At 45.7% G+C, this 16,513-nt stretch overlaps 1 protein-coding gene across 12 annotated transcripts in view; it reads left to right on the forward strand.

The window, feature by feature from the left end:
* Positions 1–16,513, forward strand: part of RAF1 (Raf-1 proto-oncogene, serine/threonine kinase) — a 100,043-nt gene that overhangs the window by 50,829 nt on the left and 32,701 nt on the right. For all 12 annotated transcript variants that reach the window (XM_084634760.1, XM_084634762.1, XM_084634765.1 and 9 more), the window contains one exon: positions 2,114–2,231. In XM_084634760.1, the coding sequence (XP_084490886.1) occupies positions 2,114–2,231 (118 nt within the window). The remainder of the gene's footprint in view (positions 1–2,113; positions 2,232–16,513) is intronic.

Here is a 16,513-nt window from a genome sequence, read left to right on the forward strand (position 1 = left end):
CCTGCTGACCTAGTGCTGTCCACACTGGTGCTTTTGTTGGTGAAACTTACGTCAGTTGGGTGTCAAGAATGATGATGTTCTCATGCACTGCTCTTTCTTCATTAGGCTCTGTAAGAGAGTATTTCCTAGTAATATATGTATCCTGCTTTAATGTAAGTCTTGCTCATAAACTAAGCTATGCGCTTACATGATGGTCATGGTGCAAATATATTACTTTAAATTATTCACCAAGTGTAGTGCTCACGTGTTGTTAACAAGTCAGAGCTGCTGTGTTCATTTTTAAGGAAAAAAAGATTTGGAATCAGGAATGCATTTTTCATTCTGTTACATGCTTTCAGATGCATGAAATAGGATTAAGTCACTTTGTAGCATCCTTTTAAATGTAAGGGATGTCAGTCTGGTGTGAAAGGTGATTCACCATAGAGCCGATATTTTTGACATGAAAGGGCAATTTGAATTATTTTAAATTAAGAGGTAGAGTGATTTTGTAGTTGTTGGTCCTGGTCTGGGACTTGGGAGATGTGGGTTCAGTTCCTGGCTCTGCCACAGATTTCCTTTGTAACCGTGGACAAGTCCCTTTGTCTTCCTCTTTCGTACCTCAGTGTTGCTGAGGATTAATTAATGCTTGTGAGGTACTCAAATACTGCCGTGAAGGTCTTGTCTAGATGTATGTATTTTGTACACTTCCCCAAACTTCCTAATCAATGCTTTTCTACTTGTGCTGTTTGTGGTCTTTGGGTAGTAGGCCACTTTTCCTTAACAGTTGCTGGAGACACTGTCAATACCTTAAATATCTTTTAAAAATAAAAAAATCATGTGGTATAATTTCAGATTGTCCAATTACATATTTCATGTGAACAGGAACAGATTGCGGTAAAGCAGATAACTAAATATGTATTTTTGTCAGTAACGTCAGCAAAATATTGACCAGTGGATGGTATGCACCTAAATTACTTAGATGCTTTGGAAAATAAGTCCCATTGAAATGGAACTTGTGCTCCTAAGTCACTTAGGGGCTTCTAAAAATGCCAGACTAGTATCTTGTCAGTTACCATGGGCAATGGGTAGGGGCCTGCCAAATTCACGGCTGTGACCATGAAAAATGCTTCACGGACCATGAAATCTAGTCCTTTTTTTTGTGTACTTTTACTCTATGCTATATAAATTTCATGGGGAGACCAGTGTTTCTCAAAATGGGGCTTCCTAGCCAAAAGAGGGTTGGGGGTGGGGTTGCAAGGTTATTGTAGTGGGGTTGTGGTATTGCCACCCTTACTTCTGCACTGCCTTCAGAGCTGGGCAGCCAGAGAACGGCAGCAGCTGGCCAGGTGCCCAGCTCTGAAGGCAGCGCCCCATGAGCAGCAGCACAGAAGTAAGGGTGGCAATATCATACCATGCCACCCTTTCTGCTGCGCTGCTGCCTTCAGAGTTGGGTCAGGAGTCCATCAGTTACCACACTGAAATTTCAGATTTAAATATCTGAAATCATGAAAGTTATGATTTTAAAAGCAAATAATTAAAATTGACCAAAATGAACCATGATTTTGATAGGGCCCTAGCAATGGGTGCCTTTTGAAATGCATTTAATAAACATTTACATTTTATTCAGGAGCATTTTTTACCAGTAGCTGCTCTTATAATTTTTAAGAAGTTGATAGGGTCTGTAAACATTACATTAATTTAAAAAAAATTTCTTTACTCAATTGTCTTTGAAGATCTAATATCACAGTTCTGCTTTTCCCTTGCAACAGTTGATAACGTAAGGAGCCAAAATCATCCAGGTAAATGTTGTCTACCTGTTTTTGGTTTTGAGGTTATCAACTGTTGTAAGAGGAACATTGAATCCTGAAATGGGTCCTGGAAAGAAAATGGAGGAACAAACTGGTATGTGTTAGAATACAAGATAACATATTAGCAATTGTCTTTGCATTTAGCAAAGATCACCCAGAGTGTTGCAGTTCTGCAGTTCATCTTTTTAAGACTTTATGAGTCAAGTTGAGTGTATTTTTAGGTACAGTCCTTGAAACATATTGTCCAGGCAGCTAGCCATGTTAATACTTGAGAGCTATCCCAATGGTTGACATGCTTGTACCTTAAATATGTATTTGTGTTCCAGAGGCCTCGTGGACAGAGAGATTCAAGTTATTATTGGGAAATAGAAGCAAGTGAAGTTATGCTCTCAACCAGAATAGGGTCAGGGTCTTTTGGGACTGTTTACAAAGGCAAATGGCATGGTAAGTACTAAACACTTAGTTTTGTATTTTTTTAAAATGTTGATACTATGAAATGGCAGCTATCCAGAAAAAGATAAACTCTGTAATAATACTCTGCACTTTTAGTACTTTTGGTCTGTAGATGTGCACAAAATATTAATTTTCTTGTTTAGTAACTGGTGAAACTGAGGCACAGTAAAGTCATGACTTTTCCATGGTAATGTAGCAAGTCCATGGCAGAACTGGGAATAGAATCCAAATCTCTCAACTCCATCGTATGTTTAATATGCTAAAACAGACTTGCCTTATTTTCTTCAATCTAATATGCTCTACAATAGCTTTATTCCTGAAAAGGATATTTAGTTGCTAGCAATGGAGTTTGTATAAAGAAATTCCATATCCTGACGCTAAAGATACTAACATAAATGAATTTTGACCTACTGAATTTTAATTAGTTTAGTCATCTTGGTGATCTCAGAGAAAGGAAACAAGCATGTATGACATCTGCAATGGAATTTGGATATGGATGGGAAAATATCTGTTTACATGAGTTTTACTATAAGGTGCATAAAAATTGTTACAGTACTTGTAATTGCCAAGTCAATTTAGGCCTCAAATGTAGGGCTTGTGGGTTTTTGTTTTTTTTAAAAAGCCTAAGATCAATAACAATTTTTCCATAGTTAAAAAAACAAAATTAGATTCAAAATATTTTTAAAGGAAAAATATTCCCTGTATATTTACAGCTCAAATGTTGTATCATCGTCAATGAGGATTGGACAGTTAAACTGAATAGGAATTGGTTATAAATAATTAAACTGATTTTCGTTGTCCAAGTCAAGTGAAATATAGAAACAAACCATTATAACTGGAGAAAGTCAATTTTTAAAATATCCTTCAATGTAAAATTTTATTAAGAATCTTTTTTGTTTTTTACCTGACATATGCCCTTTACTGAGTTACTTTTTGGACCAGATTTTCAGGAAGTTTGGTTTTGTGATTGCACACCTTAAATATATATGTTGTGTGTGCACAGTATGGGTAAAGTTGTACATGCAGTCAATTATATAACAATAAATGGTTATTTGTATGCTTGTCAACTAATAGGGTCTCACATTTGTGCTAGCTGCATGAGGAAATTTGCCCCATTTTTAATAGATCTCTTCAACCATACTGAATAGTAACAAAATGACTTTTTTCTCTTCAGTTATATATAAATAAAAGTTAAATCTAGTGAGATACAACAGAAGTCACAACGTAGGATCCAGTTTGGTTCTAACTTACAATGTTTTTCTGTGAAGTCAAAATCAGCCTTGTTTACTTTACTTAGGTCTGATTTAGGGTGTGTCACTGACTTTGTTAAACAGCAGCTTTCTGGGAGAGCATGTTTTGGCACACATGCTTTTTAATGCAGTTAAATACTGTGGTCTTAAATCATTTAGATGGGTTATTTTCCTTTGAATCTTTTTCTGTGTAGGTTTGAGGAAACAGCAAGCTCATGCTTCAGTTAATGAAGTCACGGGCCTCTCTGTGTCAAACTGTTTTGATAGTATAATCATTGCACTAAAAGCTTCCAAGCAGGAGCTAAATAAAAGGAGACAAAATGGGCAGATTGCTGTAACCTAAATAGTGTTTCCAGACCAAGCTAGAGGCACCGTAAGCATTGCTGATTTGTTCAAGAATAGGGGTGTGACGATTTGAGGAATCTGTATAATTTATGAATTCTGGTTTATGAAGTTGTTTATAAAATTGCTGCATCAGGGAGTGCCTCTATGTGGCTGTGGAATCCACCACTTGCTGACATGGGCTGAAGCATGCACTTACCAGACAAAGGACTATGGAGAGTCAATAAACTTAAATATCTTTACTCTGATCGAACAGTTGGCATACTATGGAGATTAGCTGGAGCTGGGAGAAGATACTCCAACTTGTGTTTAGGCATCTGGTGAAGTGAAGAGTGAGGAAGAAAAATTAGCAACAGAACAAAGAAACTGGTTGGGGAAGGGTAGGAGGACATCTACATTTGAGAGACTCACTGAGACTGGAACTGGAAGCTTTGGACAGGTGAGGGGAAAAGAGAGGCATACTTTCATAGCAGGGTTTCCCTGTTTAGCTATGGAGCAGACAAGCTCAGAGAAAACTAGCTGAGCCGAAAGACTCCATGGGTTCAGAATAAAAATTGTGAGCTGCTGGGGAAGTATCCTTGGCACCCCAAAGGACTGCCCAAGCCTAAAGAACTCTCCAGAGTGGTGAGGAAACAGAGGCGGGAGAAGTGTGTGTTTCATCTAGTTTTGTGTTACCTTATGCTGTTAAGCAAAGAATGATGGTGTGTTAGATAGGCCTGGAACGAGATTCTGGCTTTAACTTTGCATGGGCCCTAAAGAGGTAAACTGTAAATCAAAAGTGTCCACACAGCTCAAGTTCTGACAGAGCGTGTGTTTAAGCTACAGTGCATTCTGAGTGGTTAGCACTGGTCCTATGAGCAAGGCAATTGGACGATGGGTATTTTGACTCTTGGAAGATGGTGCTATAACAGAGGATCTGCATCTTGAGAGTGTTTATAGAGACTCCAAGCCAGGATGGTGCCTGGACTGTGTTCAGATTCTGGAGGCTTAAAGCACCAAGGGCCCAACAATCTGCCGAGTGTCCAACTGGGGTCAATTGACTAGATCTGTAGTAAGAGGCTTGCTGATCAATGGACCATTGAAGAGCACAAGTGTGAGGGCTATGTTGAGAGATTCTCTGAAAAAAATGTCAGAGGCTTATTTAACTCTTCTTGCTTTGCCTTCAAGGAAAAAGGTGAAATCAGTAGATATTTTCAAGTATATACGATCACTTGCAGTGTTTTATTATAGTTCTCTTAAGGTAATCTTACAGAGAGGAATGCATGCTTAACTGGATGGATATCCTGTGTTTTTCCAGAATGTTGTGATGAAAGGTTTAAGTATTAGTTTTGATATTAGCACCACTTCTGTTACAGACTGTCAGAGTCCATTTGGATCCTGTCGTGTCCTGCTAACATGCCTCTAGCTTTAAAAGGAAGAAAGAGAGCAAAGGTTGCTTAAAGTGAGTTGGAAAACTGCCTATCACATTTCCTCCTTGGCCCTGATGATGGCATTTTGACAAAAAATGGTCAGTTCTAGACTTAGGTGTCTCTGTGAGGTTGGTGGGAGGTGAGAAGAGGACTATCTAGAGTATGTTACTTAGCAGGAGCAAGCACTCTTATGTATTTTTCTGTGGAGAAACCTGCCTTAGGGTCAATGTTTGCCTTCACTGGTGGATGCCACATCAGCTACTAGTGCTATTAGACTTAAAAAGACAGGGTGCCTGTTGCTTTAACTTTTTTGTGTCTTTTTATAAAATACAAGTGGGAAATGTCTATTAATTGATGGAACAATTCCATATTCTAAAAAGTCATATTGAGAATAATTTTAATTTGTTTGGCTTTATATAATCAGTGGTTACTGCATCTTTGCCTGGTTGTGTTATATCTGGTAACAGCCCACCATAAATCCTTTTTAAATAAAATAATTTCAGTTCAGTATTGTTAACTGCTGGCCTCATAACATACATCAACGGCAGTTACAGCAGGATCCGGTCAGTTAATAGCCTGTTGTGTACTGTGTAGAATTTTGGTGTTTCGGAGAAAAATATACATCTGTAAGTTACAGAACAAACTGCAAACTAAAAATATGAAAATGGCTCTCAGCTGAATGTTTCTAGGGAGTGTAATGGGAAAGGTATACGGCACTTACTGAAGTTACAATGAATCTGACAAAGAAAATAGGATAACACATTCTACCATCAGTGTTCAGAGTAGCGGCCGTGTTAGTCTGTATTCACAAAAAGAAAAGGAGTAATTATGGCACCTTAGAAACTAACAAATTTATTTGAGCATAAGCTTTTGTGAGCTACAGCTCACTTCATCGGATGCATTCAGTGAAAAATACAGTGGGGAGATTTATATACATAGAGAACATGAAACAATGGGTGTTACCATACACACTGTAAGGAGAGTGATCACTTAAGGTGAACTATTACCAGCGGTGGTGGGGAGGGGAAAGGAAACTTTTGTAGTGATAATCAAGGTGGGCCATTTCCAGCAGTTGACAAGAACGTCTGAGGAACGGGGGGGGGAGCAGAGGGGGGAATAAACATGGGGAAATAGTTTTACTTTGTGTAATGACCCATCCACTCCCAGTCTTCATTCAAGCCTGAGTTAATTGTATCCAGTTTGCAAATTAATTCCAATTCAGCAGTCTCTCTTTGGAGTCTGTTTTTGAAGTTTTTTTGTTGAAGAATTGCCACTTTTAGGTCTGTAATCAAGTGACCACAGAGATTGAAGTGTCCTCCAACTGGTTTTTGAATGTTAGAATTCTTGACGTCTGATTTGTGTCCATTTATTCTTTTACGTAGAGACTGACCAATGTACATGGCAGAGGGGCATTGCTGGCACATGATGGCATATATCACATTGGTAGATGTGCAGGTGAACGAGCCTCTGATAGTGTGGCTGATATGATTAGGCCCTATGATGGTGTCCCCCGAATAGATATGTGGACACAGTTGGCAACGGGCTTTGTTGCAAGGATAGGTTCCTGGGTTAGTGGTTCTATTGTGTGGTTGCTGGTGAGTATTTGCTTCAGGTTGGGGGGCTGTCTGTAAGCAAGGACTGGACTGTAAGCAAGGACTGTAAGCACCATGTCTCCCAAGATCTATGAGAGTAATGGGTCGTCCTTCAGGATAGGTTGTAGATCCTTGATGATGCGTTGGAGAGGTTTTAGTTGGGGGCTGAAGGTGATGGCTAGTGGTGTTCTGTTATTTTCTTTATTAGGTCTGTCCTGTAGTAGACGACTTCTGGGTACTCTTCTGGCTCCGTCAGTCTGTTTGTTTACTTCAGCAGGTGAGTACTGTAGTTGTAAGAATGCTTGATAGAGATCTTGTAGGTGTTTGTCTCTGTCTGAGGGGTTGGAGCAAATGTGGTTGTATTGTAGAGCTTGGCTGTAGACAATGGATCGTGTGGTGTGGTCTGGATGAAAGCTGGAGGCATGTAGGTAAGTATAGCGGTCAGTAGGTTTCTGGTATAGGGTGGTGGTTATGTGACCATCGCTTATTAGCACCGTAGTGTCCAGGAAATGGATCTCTTGTGTGGACTGGTCCAGGCTGAGGTTGATGGTGGGATGGAAATTGTTGAAATCATGGTGGAATTCCTCAAGGGCTTCTTTTCCATGGGTCCAGATGATGATGATGTCATCAATGTAGCGCAAGTAGAGTAGGGATATTAGGGGATGAGAGCTGAGAAAGCATTGTTCTAAGTCAGCCATAAGTGTTGGCATATTGTGGGGCCATGCAGGTACCCATAGCAGGTACCCATAGCAGTGCTGCTGATTTGAAGATATACCTTGTTCCCAAATGTGAAATAGTTATGGGTGAGGACAAAGTTCAGCCACCAGCTTTGCCGTGACATTGTCAGGGATGCTGTTCCTGACGGCTTGTAGTCCGTCTTTGTGTGGAATGTTGGTGTAGAGGGCTTCTACATCCATAGTGGCCAGGATGGTGTTATCAGGAAGATCACCGATGGATTGTAGTTTCCTCAGGAAGTCAGTGGTGTCTCGAAGGTAGCTGGGAGTGCTGGTAGCGTAGGGCCTGAGGAGGGAGTCTACACAGCCAGACAATCCTGCTGTCAGGGTGCCAATGCCTGAGATGATGGGGCATCCAGGATTTCCAGGTTTATGGATCTTGGGAAGCAGATAGAATACCGCAGGTCGGGGTTCCAGGGGTGTGTCTGTGCGGATTTGTTCTTGTGCTTTTTCAGGGAGTTTCTTGAGCAGATGGTGTAGTTTCTTTTGGTAACCCTCAGTGGGATCAGAGGGTAATAACTAAATTTTATAGTCTCTAAGGTGCCACAAGTACTCCTTTTCTTACCATCAGAGTGTTTTCTGAATCAGATTCCAAATGAATGGCAAACAGAAATTAAAGGGATGTCTGCAGTGATTAAAATGAGTACATTGGAAGATAACTGCAGTCTAGTCTCAGTGAGTCCACTAGTATTTTTAAGCTCGTTATAGTTAATGATGGGGAAAAAATTAGGATGTTTTAGTTCAAGTGCTTGTTCACGTCAGTTCCAATCAGGTGTGCACGCATCACATTCATGGTCGTCGGAAAGTTTTCCTTTAGCAGCTCCTGTTGGGTCGGCTGTGGAGCCCCTGGAGTGGCACCCTCATGGCATTCGATATATGATCCTGCCAACCCGACTCCCCTTCAGTTCCTTCTTACCATCTGTGACGGTCATTGGAACAGTGCTCACTGGCTCAGCAAGTGCTCCCTTAATGTTCTTCCGTTAGTCATTAGAGTTTCTAGTTAGTGTTGTAGTTAGTTTAGATCAGAGGTGGACAAACTAAGGCCTGCGGGACTGTTCTGCCTGGCCTTTGAGCTCCTGGCCAGGGAGGCTTGACCCCGGCCCCTTCCCTGCTGTCCCCCTCCCACACAGCCTCAGCTCTCTCTGTCGCCAGCGCTCTGGGCGTCATGGCATTGTGGCTGCTAGTCCTGGCACTCTGAGCGGCATGGTAAGGGGGTGGGAAGCGGGGGGGTTGGATAAGGGGCAGGGGGTCCCGGGGAGCAGGAGGTGGTTGGATGGGGCGGAGGTTTTTTGGGGGGGTGGTTGATAGGTGTGGGAGTCCGGGGGGCTTATTAGGTGGTGGGGGGGGGTTGGATAGGGGTCAGGGCAGACAGGGAGTTGGGGAGGGATTGGATAGAGGGTGGGGTCCCGGAGGGGGTGATTAGGGGCGGGGGGTCCCGGGAGGGGGGCGGTCAGGGAACAAGGAGCAGGGGGGGTTGGATGGGTTGTGCATTCTGAGGGGGGCAGTCAGGGGGCGGGGGCCAGGCTGTATGGGGAGGCATAGCTTTTCTTTCCCGGCTCTCCATACAATTTCTCAACCCCAATGTGGCCCTTGGTCCAAAAAGTTTGCCCACCCCTGGTTTAGATAGTAGGTTGGGAGCGGGGTCTCTCCCCAATCCCTAATCCCCCTTGGGCTCCGGGGCATGCCGCAAGTCTACGGCTTTAAGCCATGCAGTGCTTGCAGTAAGCCTATGCCCATCATTGACCCCCATGACTCTTGTTTAAAGTGTCTGGGGGAAGCGCACCAAACGGACAGGTGCAAAATCTGCAGGGCTTTTTGGCCAAGAACCAAAAAGGAGCATGATTTCTGCCTAAAGCAACTGTTAATGGAATCTGCTCTATGCCCACAACTGGCTGCGGACCTCCGGGCACCGGCACCCGACACGTCTGTACAGAGTGCTCCGGCATCCATGTCTGACACAGTGCCGAGGAAGGACTCTAGCACAAGAGACCCTTGACACCGGCGCTTTCCGGCATCGCAGCCAGGGATAGCAGCCCCGTACAACTTGACAGTCCTACACCTCGCGGCTCCAAGGCCACTGTGTCCCAACTGCCCCTTCAGGCTCCGGTCGAGGCAGAGGCCACTCCAGCACAGGACCAGCTGCAGGGTCAGGCTACAGACCTGCAGGCTGTAACCACCACAGGGGTGTGCACTAACCAAGAGGAGGTCAGGGAGCCAGAGGGGCAGGAGGCCACCTTGTCCTCTTCCACTGATGAAGCTGTGGTAGGGGCGTCCGCTTTGGGCCGCCCTCCCGTTGACCACAGGACACATCAGGACCTCCTTACGCCGATTGCCCGTTACTTGAGGTTACAAGCGGAGAGGAGGTGGTCGAGGCCAAGGACCCCATGAGGATATTCTCACTTCCGAAGGTCCATCACAGGTAGCTCTTCCTTTGATCAAAACAACATAAAGACGCTGTGGCAGACCCCGGCCTGAATTCCTCTGATCGCCAGGGGAGTGGAGCGCAAATACCTTGTCCCATCCAAGGACTGTGAATACTTATTCTCACACCCGCAGCCATGGTCTCTGGTGGTGTCGGCGGTTAACGAGAGAGAGCGTCAGGAACAGCAAGGACCACCCCCCAAGCCTAAAGAGGCAAAAAGGATTGCCCTATTCGGTAGAAAGGTCTATGCCACGGGGGGCCCTCCAGCTGAGGATAGCTAAACAGCAAGCTATCCTAAGTAGGTATAACTTCAATTCACGGACTTCCATGTTGAAGTTCAAAGAGCTGATCCCTGCAGACTCTGAGGCTGAATTCTCTGCCATTGTAGAGGAAGGGAAGACAGTAGCACGGACCTCTCTACAGATGTCCCTAGACTTGGTGGATTCGGCCACCTGTACCCTCTCCTCAAGCATAGCCATGAGGAGAACATCATGGCTTCAAGCATCTGGGCTACCCCTGGAAGTGCAGCAGACCCTGCAGGACTTTCCCTTTGAGGGCGCGGGGCTCTTCTAGGAGCAGACTGACTCCAAGCTGCACAGCTTGAAAAATTCTAGGGCAACCATGAAGTTGTTGGGAATGCATATACCAGCAACTCCAAGCAAGAATTTAAGCCCCAGCCACAACAATAACGCTCATATCCCTCTTGGCCAAGGCAGGAACGGCAGGTGAAAACCTTCCAGTCCCCCTTCGGGGCAAGGTCATGGCCAGTCCAAACCTTCATCAGGCTCTAAACAGGCCTTTTGAAGATGCACCCACGGATGGTGCACCCATCACACCACCAGATCCTTACCCATGTTTTATGAATCATCTATCCCACTTCTACCATGCTTGGTTCCAAATAACATCGGATCGCTGGGTTCTTCGCATGGTAAAAGTGGGATATTCTCTCTCATTCTGCTCCTCCCCTCCCTCCCACCCCCCTTCCCTGTCCCTCTTCAGGGACCCTTCTCACGAGCAACTCCTTATCCAGGAGGTGCAATTGCTCCTTACCAAAGGGGCAGTGGAGGAGTTTCCTCAGGAGCTGTGGGGCAAGAGTTTCTACTCCTGTTGTTTTCTAATCCCCAAGGCAAAGGGGCAGGGGGTGCCTTGGACCCATTTTAGACCTGCGAGGACTCAACCAGTTCATGGTGAAGTTGAAGTTCTGCATGGTCTCCCTAAGCACTATTATCCCTTCCCTGGATCGTGGAGACTGGTACGCGGCCCTTGACATGAAAGACGCATACTTTGACATAGCCATTCGACCTGTGCACAGATGTTTTCTCCGGTTTCTGCTCAACCATAAACACTATCAGCTCACGGTCCTCCCATTCAGTTTGTTGACAGCCCCCTGAGTATTCATCAAGTGAATGTCGGTTGTAGCACCTTCCTCCAGAGGAGGCAAGTGCAGGTATGCCCATACCTAGACGACTGGCTGCTCAGGGGCTGTACCAGGGAGCAGGTAGAGTTTCTTGTATGATTGGTCAGGTTCACTTTCGAGAGATTGCGGGGACTCCTCAACATGAAGAAGTCAACTGTATCTCCAACCCAAAGAACAGAATTCATCAGAGCGGTGTTGGACTCTGTACAGGCAAGGGCGTTCCTGCCAGAGACCCGTTTCCAGGCGATGACACATGTTCAAAGCCTCAGGTGCTACCCAACCACTACTGCAAAGGAATGCCTGAGTCTCCTTGGACACATGGTGGCCTGCAGGTATGTAGTCAGGCATGCCAGAATGAGGCTCAGACCCCTCCAGGCTTGGCTCGCCCAGATATACCGCCTGGGACGCGACAGGCTGGGCTCAGTAGTGATGGTGCCACAACACATACTTGAGTCCCTACATTGGTGGCTCAACCCCCAGATGTTATGCGAATGTGTCCCCTTCAACAGTCCACCGCCCTCCTTGTCCCTAGTAACAGACGCCTCAGATCTGGGTTGGGGGGCGCATCTGGGAGATCTCCGAACACAAGGCCTGTGGTCTCAGGATGAGCTCTCCCTTCATATGAGTATTAGGGAGCTCAGAGCAGTGCGACTGGCATGCCAAACTTTCCAGTTCCAGCTGCAAGGCCAGAGCATGGCAGTGATGATGGACAACACCATGGCTGTATTTTACATCAACAAACAGGGAGGAGCCCGGTATGTCAAGAAGCCTTCCAACTGTGGGAGTTCTGCATAGCCCACTCCATTCACCTGGAGGTGTCCTGTCTCCCAGGAGTGCAGAATGAGCTAGTGGATCACCTCAGCAGATGATTCTATAACCACAAATGCTTCATCCATCCAGATGTTATCCATCCCATCTTCCAAAGGTGGGGATTTCCCCAGGTCAACCAGTTCTCCACCCGGAGCAACAGGAAGTGCCCAATGTTCTGCTCCTTCCAGAAACACAGCCCAGGTTCAATCAGGGACGTGTTTCTGCTACCCTGGGGAGACTGCCTCATGTATGCCTTCCCATCGGTCCCACTCGAACACAAGGTGCTACTCAAGATCCTCAGGGACAAAGTGGAGGTGATTCTACTGGCCCCAGTGTGGCCCCATCAACACTGGAATACCACGCTTCTGGAGCTGTCAATGGACACCCCAATCATGCTACCGATCTGATCACTCAGGATCACGGTCGCCTCCACCACCCAGACCTCCAGTCCCTCCACTTCACGGCCTGGAAGTTTCATGGTTAAACCCCATGGAGCTCCTATGCTCGGAGCTGGTAAGGGAGGTTCTACTCGGCAGCAGGAAACCATCTGTTGGGGCTACTTATCAAGCCAAGTGGAAGAGATTCACTTGCTGGTGTGCCCAGCAACACACACCTCCACTCCAGGCGTCTATACCACTCATCCTGGAGTACCTTCTGCATCTCAAACAGCAGGGCCTAGCAGCGTCATCCGTCAAGGTGTACCTTGCTGCTATCTCAGCCTTCCACCAAGGAGTGGCTGGAGGCTCTGTGTTCACTAACCCCATGGTAAGACATTTTTCTTAAGGGCTTGGAATGCCTATATCCACAAATTAGGTAACCGCTTCTCACATGGGACCTTAACCTGGTCCTCTCCAGGCTCATGGGGACCCCTTTTGAACCACTGGTGACTTGCTCCCTGCTCTGTTTGTCATGGAAGGTGTCCTTCGTGGTAGCCATCACATCAGCCAGGAGGGCGTCCGAATTAAAGGTTCTGACATCCGGCCCACCCTACATGGTCTTTCACAAGGACAAGGTGCAGCTCAGGCCTCACCCAGCCTTCCTTCCCAAAGTAGTGTCACAATTCCGCACTGTTCAAGACATTTTTCTACCTATCTTCTATCCTCAGCTGCACATCAGTACCCAAGAGCAGAGGCTGCACTTACTGGATGTTCGGAGAGCTCTAGCATTGTACATCAAGATCATGAAACCGTTTAGGAAGTCGAACCAACTGTTTGTGGTGGTAGCAGACCAGGTGAAAGGACTCCCGGTCTCATCTCAAAGAATATGTTCCTGGATCACCTCCTGCATCTGCACATGTTACGAGTTAGCCAAGGTCCCAGTCCCAACTCTTATGCCACATTCCACAAGGGCACAAGCCTAGTCAGCTGCGTTCCTGGGCCAGGTCCTGATACAAGAGATCTGCAGGGCAGGTGCATACGTTTACTTCTCACTATGCTATCACCCAACATGCCAGAGATGATGCAGCATTCAACAGGGCGGTGCTCCAATCAATGGTTCCTGAACTCTGACCCCACCTCTGGGGTACAGCTTGGGAGTCACTTGATTGGAATTGATGTGAGCAAGCACTCGAAGAAAAACAGTTACTCACTTTGTAACTGTTCTTCAAGGTGTGTTCACATCCATTCCAATACGCACCCTCGTTTCCCTCTGTTGGAGTAGCCAGCAAGAAGGAACTGAAGGGGAGTTGAATTGGCAGGGTCATATATTGAGCGCCATGGAAGCACCACTCCAGGGGGCTCCATAGCCGATCCAACAGGAACTGCTAAGGGAAAACTTTCCAACAACTGTGCCTGCGGTGCGTGAGCACACCTGATTGGAATCAACATGAACAACACATCTTGAAGAACAACGGTTATGAGAAGATGAGTAACTGTTTTTATTAAATTATGGGGTTAATACCATGGGTCTTTGAATTACCCGTTTGTATATGCCTCATGCTTTTTGACGTAATTTGCTATAGATGAAACAGTTGGTACCCATCATTTATTCAGTTCATATGCCACATATCAGAATAAGTTTCATCTGTAATGTTTAAAGTATATCCTAAAAAACCCCACCTGTAAGGTAAACCTTCATAAAGGTTTTCTGATAGGTCCCTTTTATCTAATACTGACAAGCAGGGAGGATCTTATAAAAGCATATAACTTAAAACTGTGACGATTAAACCAAAGTGGATGAAGGCTAGGATGACATTCTAGTAAATGGGAAGGAGAGAAAGGTGTTAAATTTCTGGCGCTTTTTTTATGTGAGGGTCATATAAGTAATTGCCAGTTGTTTACTTTGTTTTGGTGTCCCTGAGTAATTTTCCCTTCTTCGAGTAGTGTTCCTATGGGTGTTCCACTGTCGGAGTGTGTGTGTCCCTGCGCTGCTGATCAGAGAACTTCGGTAACAGTCCCTCCTGCCTGCACAGGTGCTGCTCCTCACCTGCCATGAGGCTAGCCAGCATGTGCAGGCAACCCTCCTTAGTTCCTTCTCAACTATCCCTGGCTAGAGATGGAGTCAGAGCTGTTTGCAGCTCATTAACTCCCTTTAGATTTGCTAATTTTAGCTTCCCTTAAAGCCTTTTTCTTTGTTACTTGGTTTACATTTTATTGGGTTGTGCCTAAAAAAAACAAAGAAGAAAAGTTTCCCTCCCGCCAACCCTGGTGGCAGGGACACCTCCCCCCCCCCCCCAAGAGTACTTCAAAAAGTTCCTCAGTTGGGGGAGGAGGGGAGCACAAAAGTGTGGTTTGTGCCAACAACTGAAGCCCAGGTCCAGGAAAGACTAAGCAGTAAGGCTCAGACTCTTTCTCATTGAGTTGGCCCTTCAACGGCCAAAGTCCTAGCGGGAACTTTCTCCGCAGCCTTCTACTTCGAAGGGAGATGAGCCCAGAGAGATGACAGTCACACAAGACCACTAAGAGAAGGTCTGTGAGTCCCCATAGCAAGCCCCAATGAAGCTGAAAACAATCCGTGGCTCCATCAATATCATTAGTACCAACAGCACCAGTTTAAATCCACCCCTTATGATCCGGACTGGAAATGTTTGGATGTGTTCAGCAAGGCGGCATACTAATCAGCTGCCCTCCACTTCCATGTAGCCGACTACTAAGCCTTGTTAGCAAAATATGACTATCAGAACTATACAAAACTCAGTTCCCATATTGAGCAACTCCCTGACTCTCATAAGGACCAATTGAAGGCCATAGTTAACGAGGGCCAACTGGTGGCTAAGACATCCCTCCAGTCCGCATTAGATGTGGCTGACACAGAGGCATGATCAATTTCAGTGGCGGTGATGAGACAGGCTTTGTGGCTTCATTTGTCTGGCTTCCCTAGAGAAGTCCACGCTATGGTAGAGGACCTTCTTTTTGGAAGAGATGAAGTATTTTTTTTTGCCTCTGTTTTCACTAACAAGGTCAGCTCCCAGACTGCTGCGCTGGGCATCACAAAATGCGGAAGAGATGGCCAGCCCTCTGTGGAGATAGAGGCGGTTAGGGACTATTTAGAAAAGCTGGACGTGCACAAGTCCATGGGGCCGGACGAGTTGCATCCGAGAGTGCTGAAGGAATTGGCGGCTGTGATTGCAGAGCCACTGGCCATTATCTTTGAAAACTCGTGGCGAACCGGGGAAGTCCCGGATGACTGGAAAAAGGCTAATGTAGTGCCAATCTTTAAAAAAGGGAAGAAGGAAGATCCTGGGAACTACAGGCCAGTCAGCCTCACCTCAGTCCCTGGAAAAATCATGGAGCAGGTCCTCAAAGAATCAATCCTGAAGCACTTGCATGAGAGGAAAGTGATCAGGAACAGTCAGCATGGATTCACCAAGGGAAGGTCATGCCTGACTAATCTAATCGCCTTTTATGATGAGATTACTGGTTCTGTGGATGAAGGGAAAGCAGTGGATGTATTGTTTCTTGACTTTAGCAAAGCTTTTGACACGGTCTCCCATAGTATTCTTGTCAGCAAGTTAAGGAAGTATGGGCTGGATGAATGCACTATAAGGTGGGTAGAAAGCTGGCTAAATTGTCGGGCTCAACGGGTAGTGATCAATGGCTCCATGTCTAGTTGGCAGCCGGTATCAAGTGGAGTGCCCCAAGGGTCGGTCCTGGGGCCGGTTTTATTCAATATCTTCATAAATGATCTGGAGGATGGTGTGGATTGCACTCTCAGCAAATTTGCGGATGATACTAAACTGGGAGGAGTGGTAGATACGCTGGAGGGGAGGGATAGGATACAGAAGGACCTAGACCAATTGGAAGATTGGGCCAAAAGGAATCTGATGAGGTTCAATAAGGATAAGTGCAGGGTCCTGCAC

This window comes from Lepidochelys olivacea (assembly GCF_965140295.1).
Source record: "Lepidochelys olivacea isolate rLepOli2 genome assembly, chromosome: 7".
Classification (NCBI taxonomy): domain Eukaryota; kingdom Metazoa; phylum Chordata; order Testudines; family Cheloniidae; genus Lepidochelys; species Lepidochelys olivacea.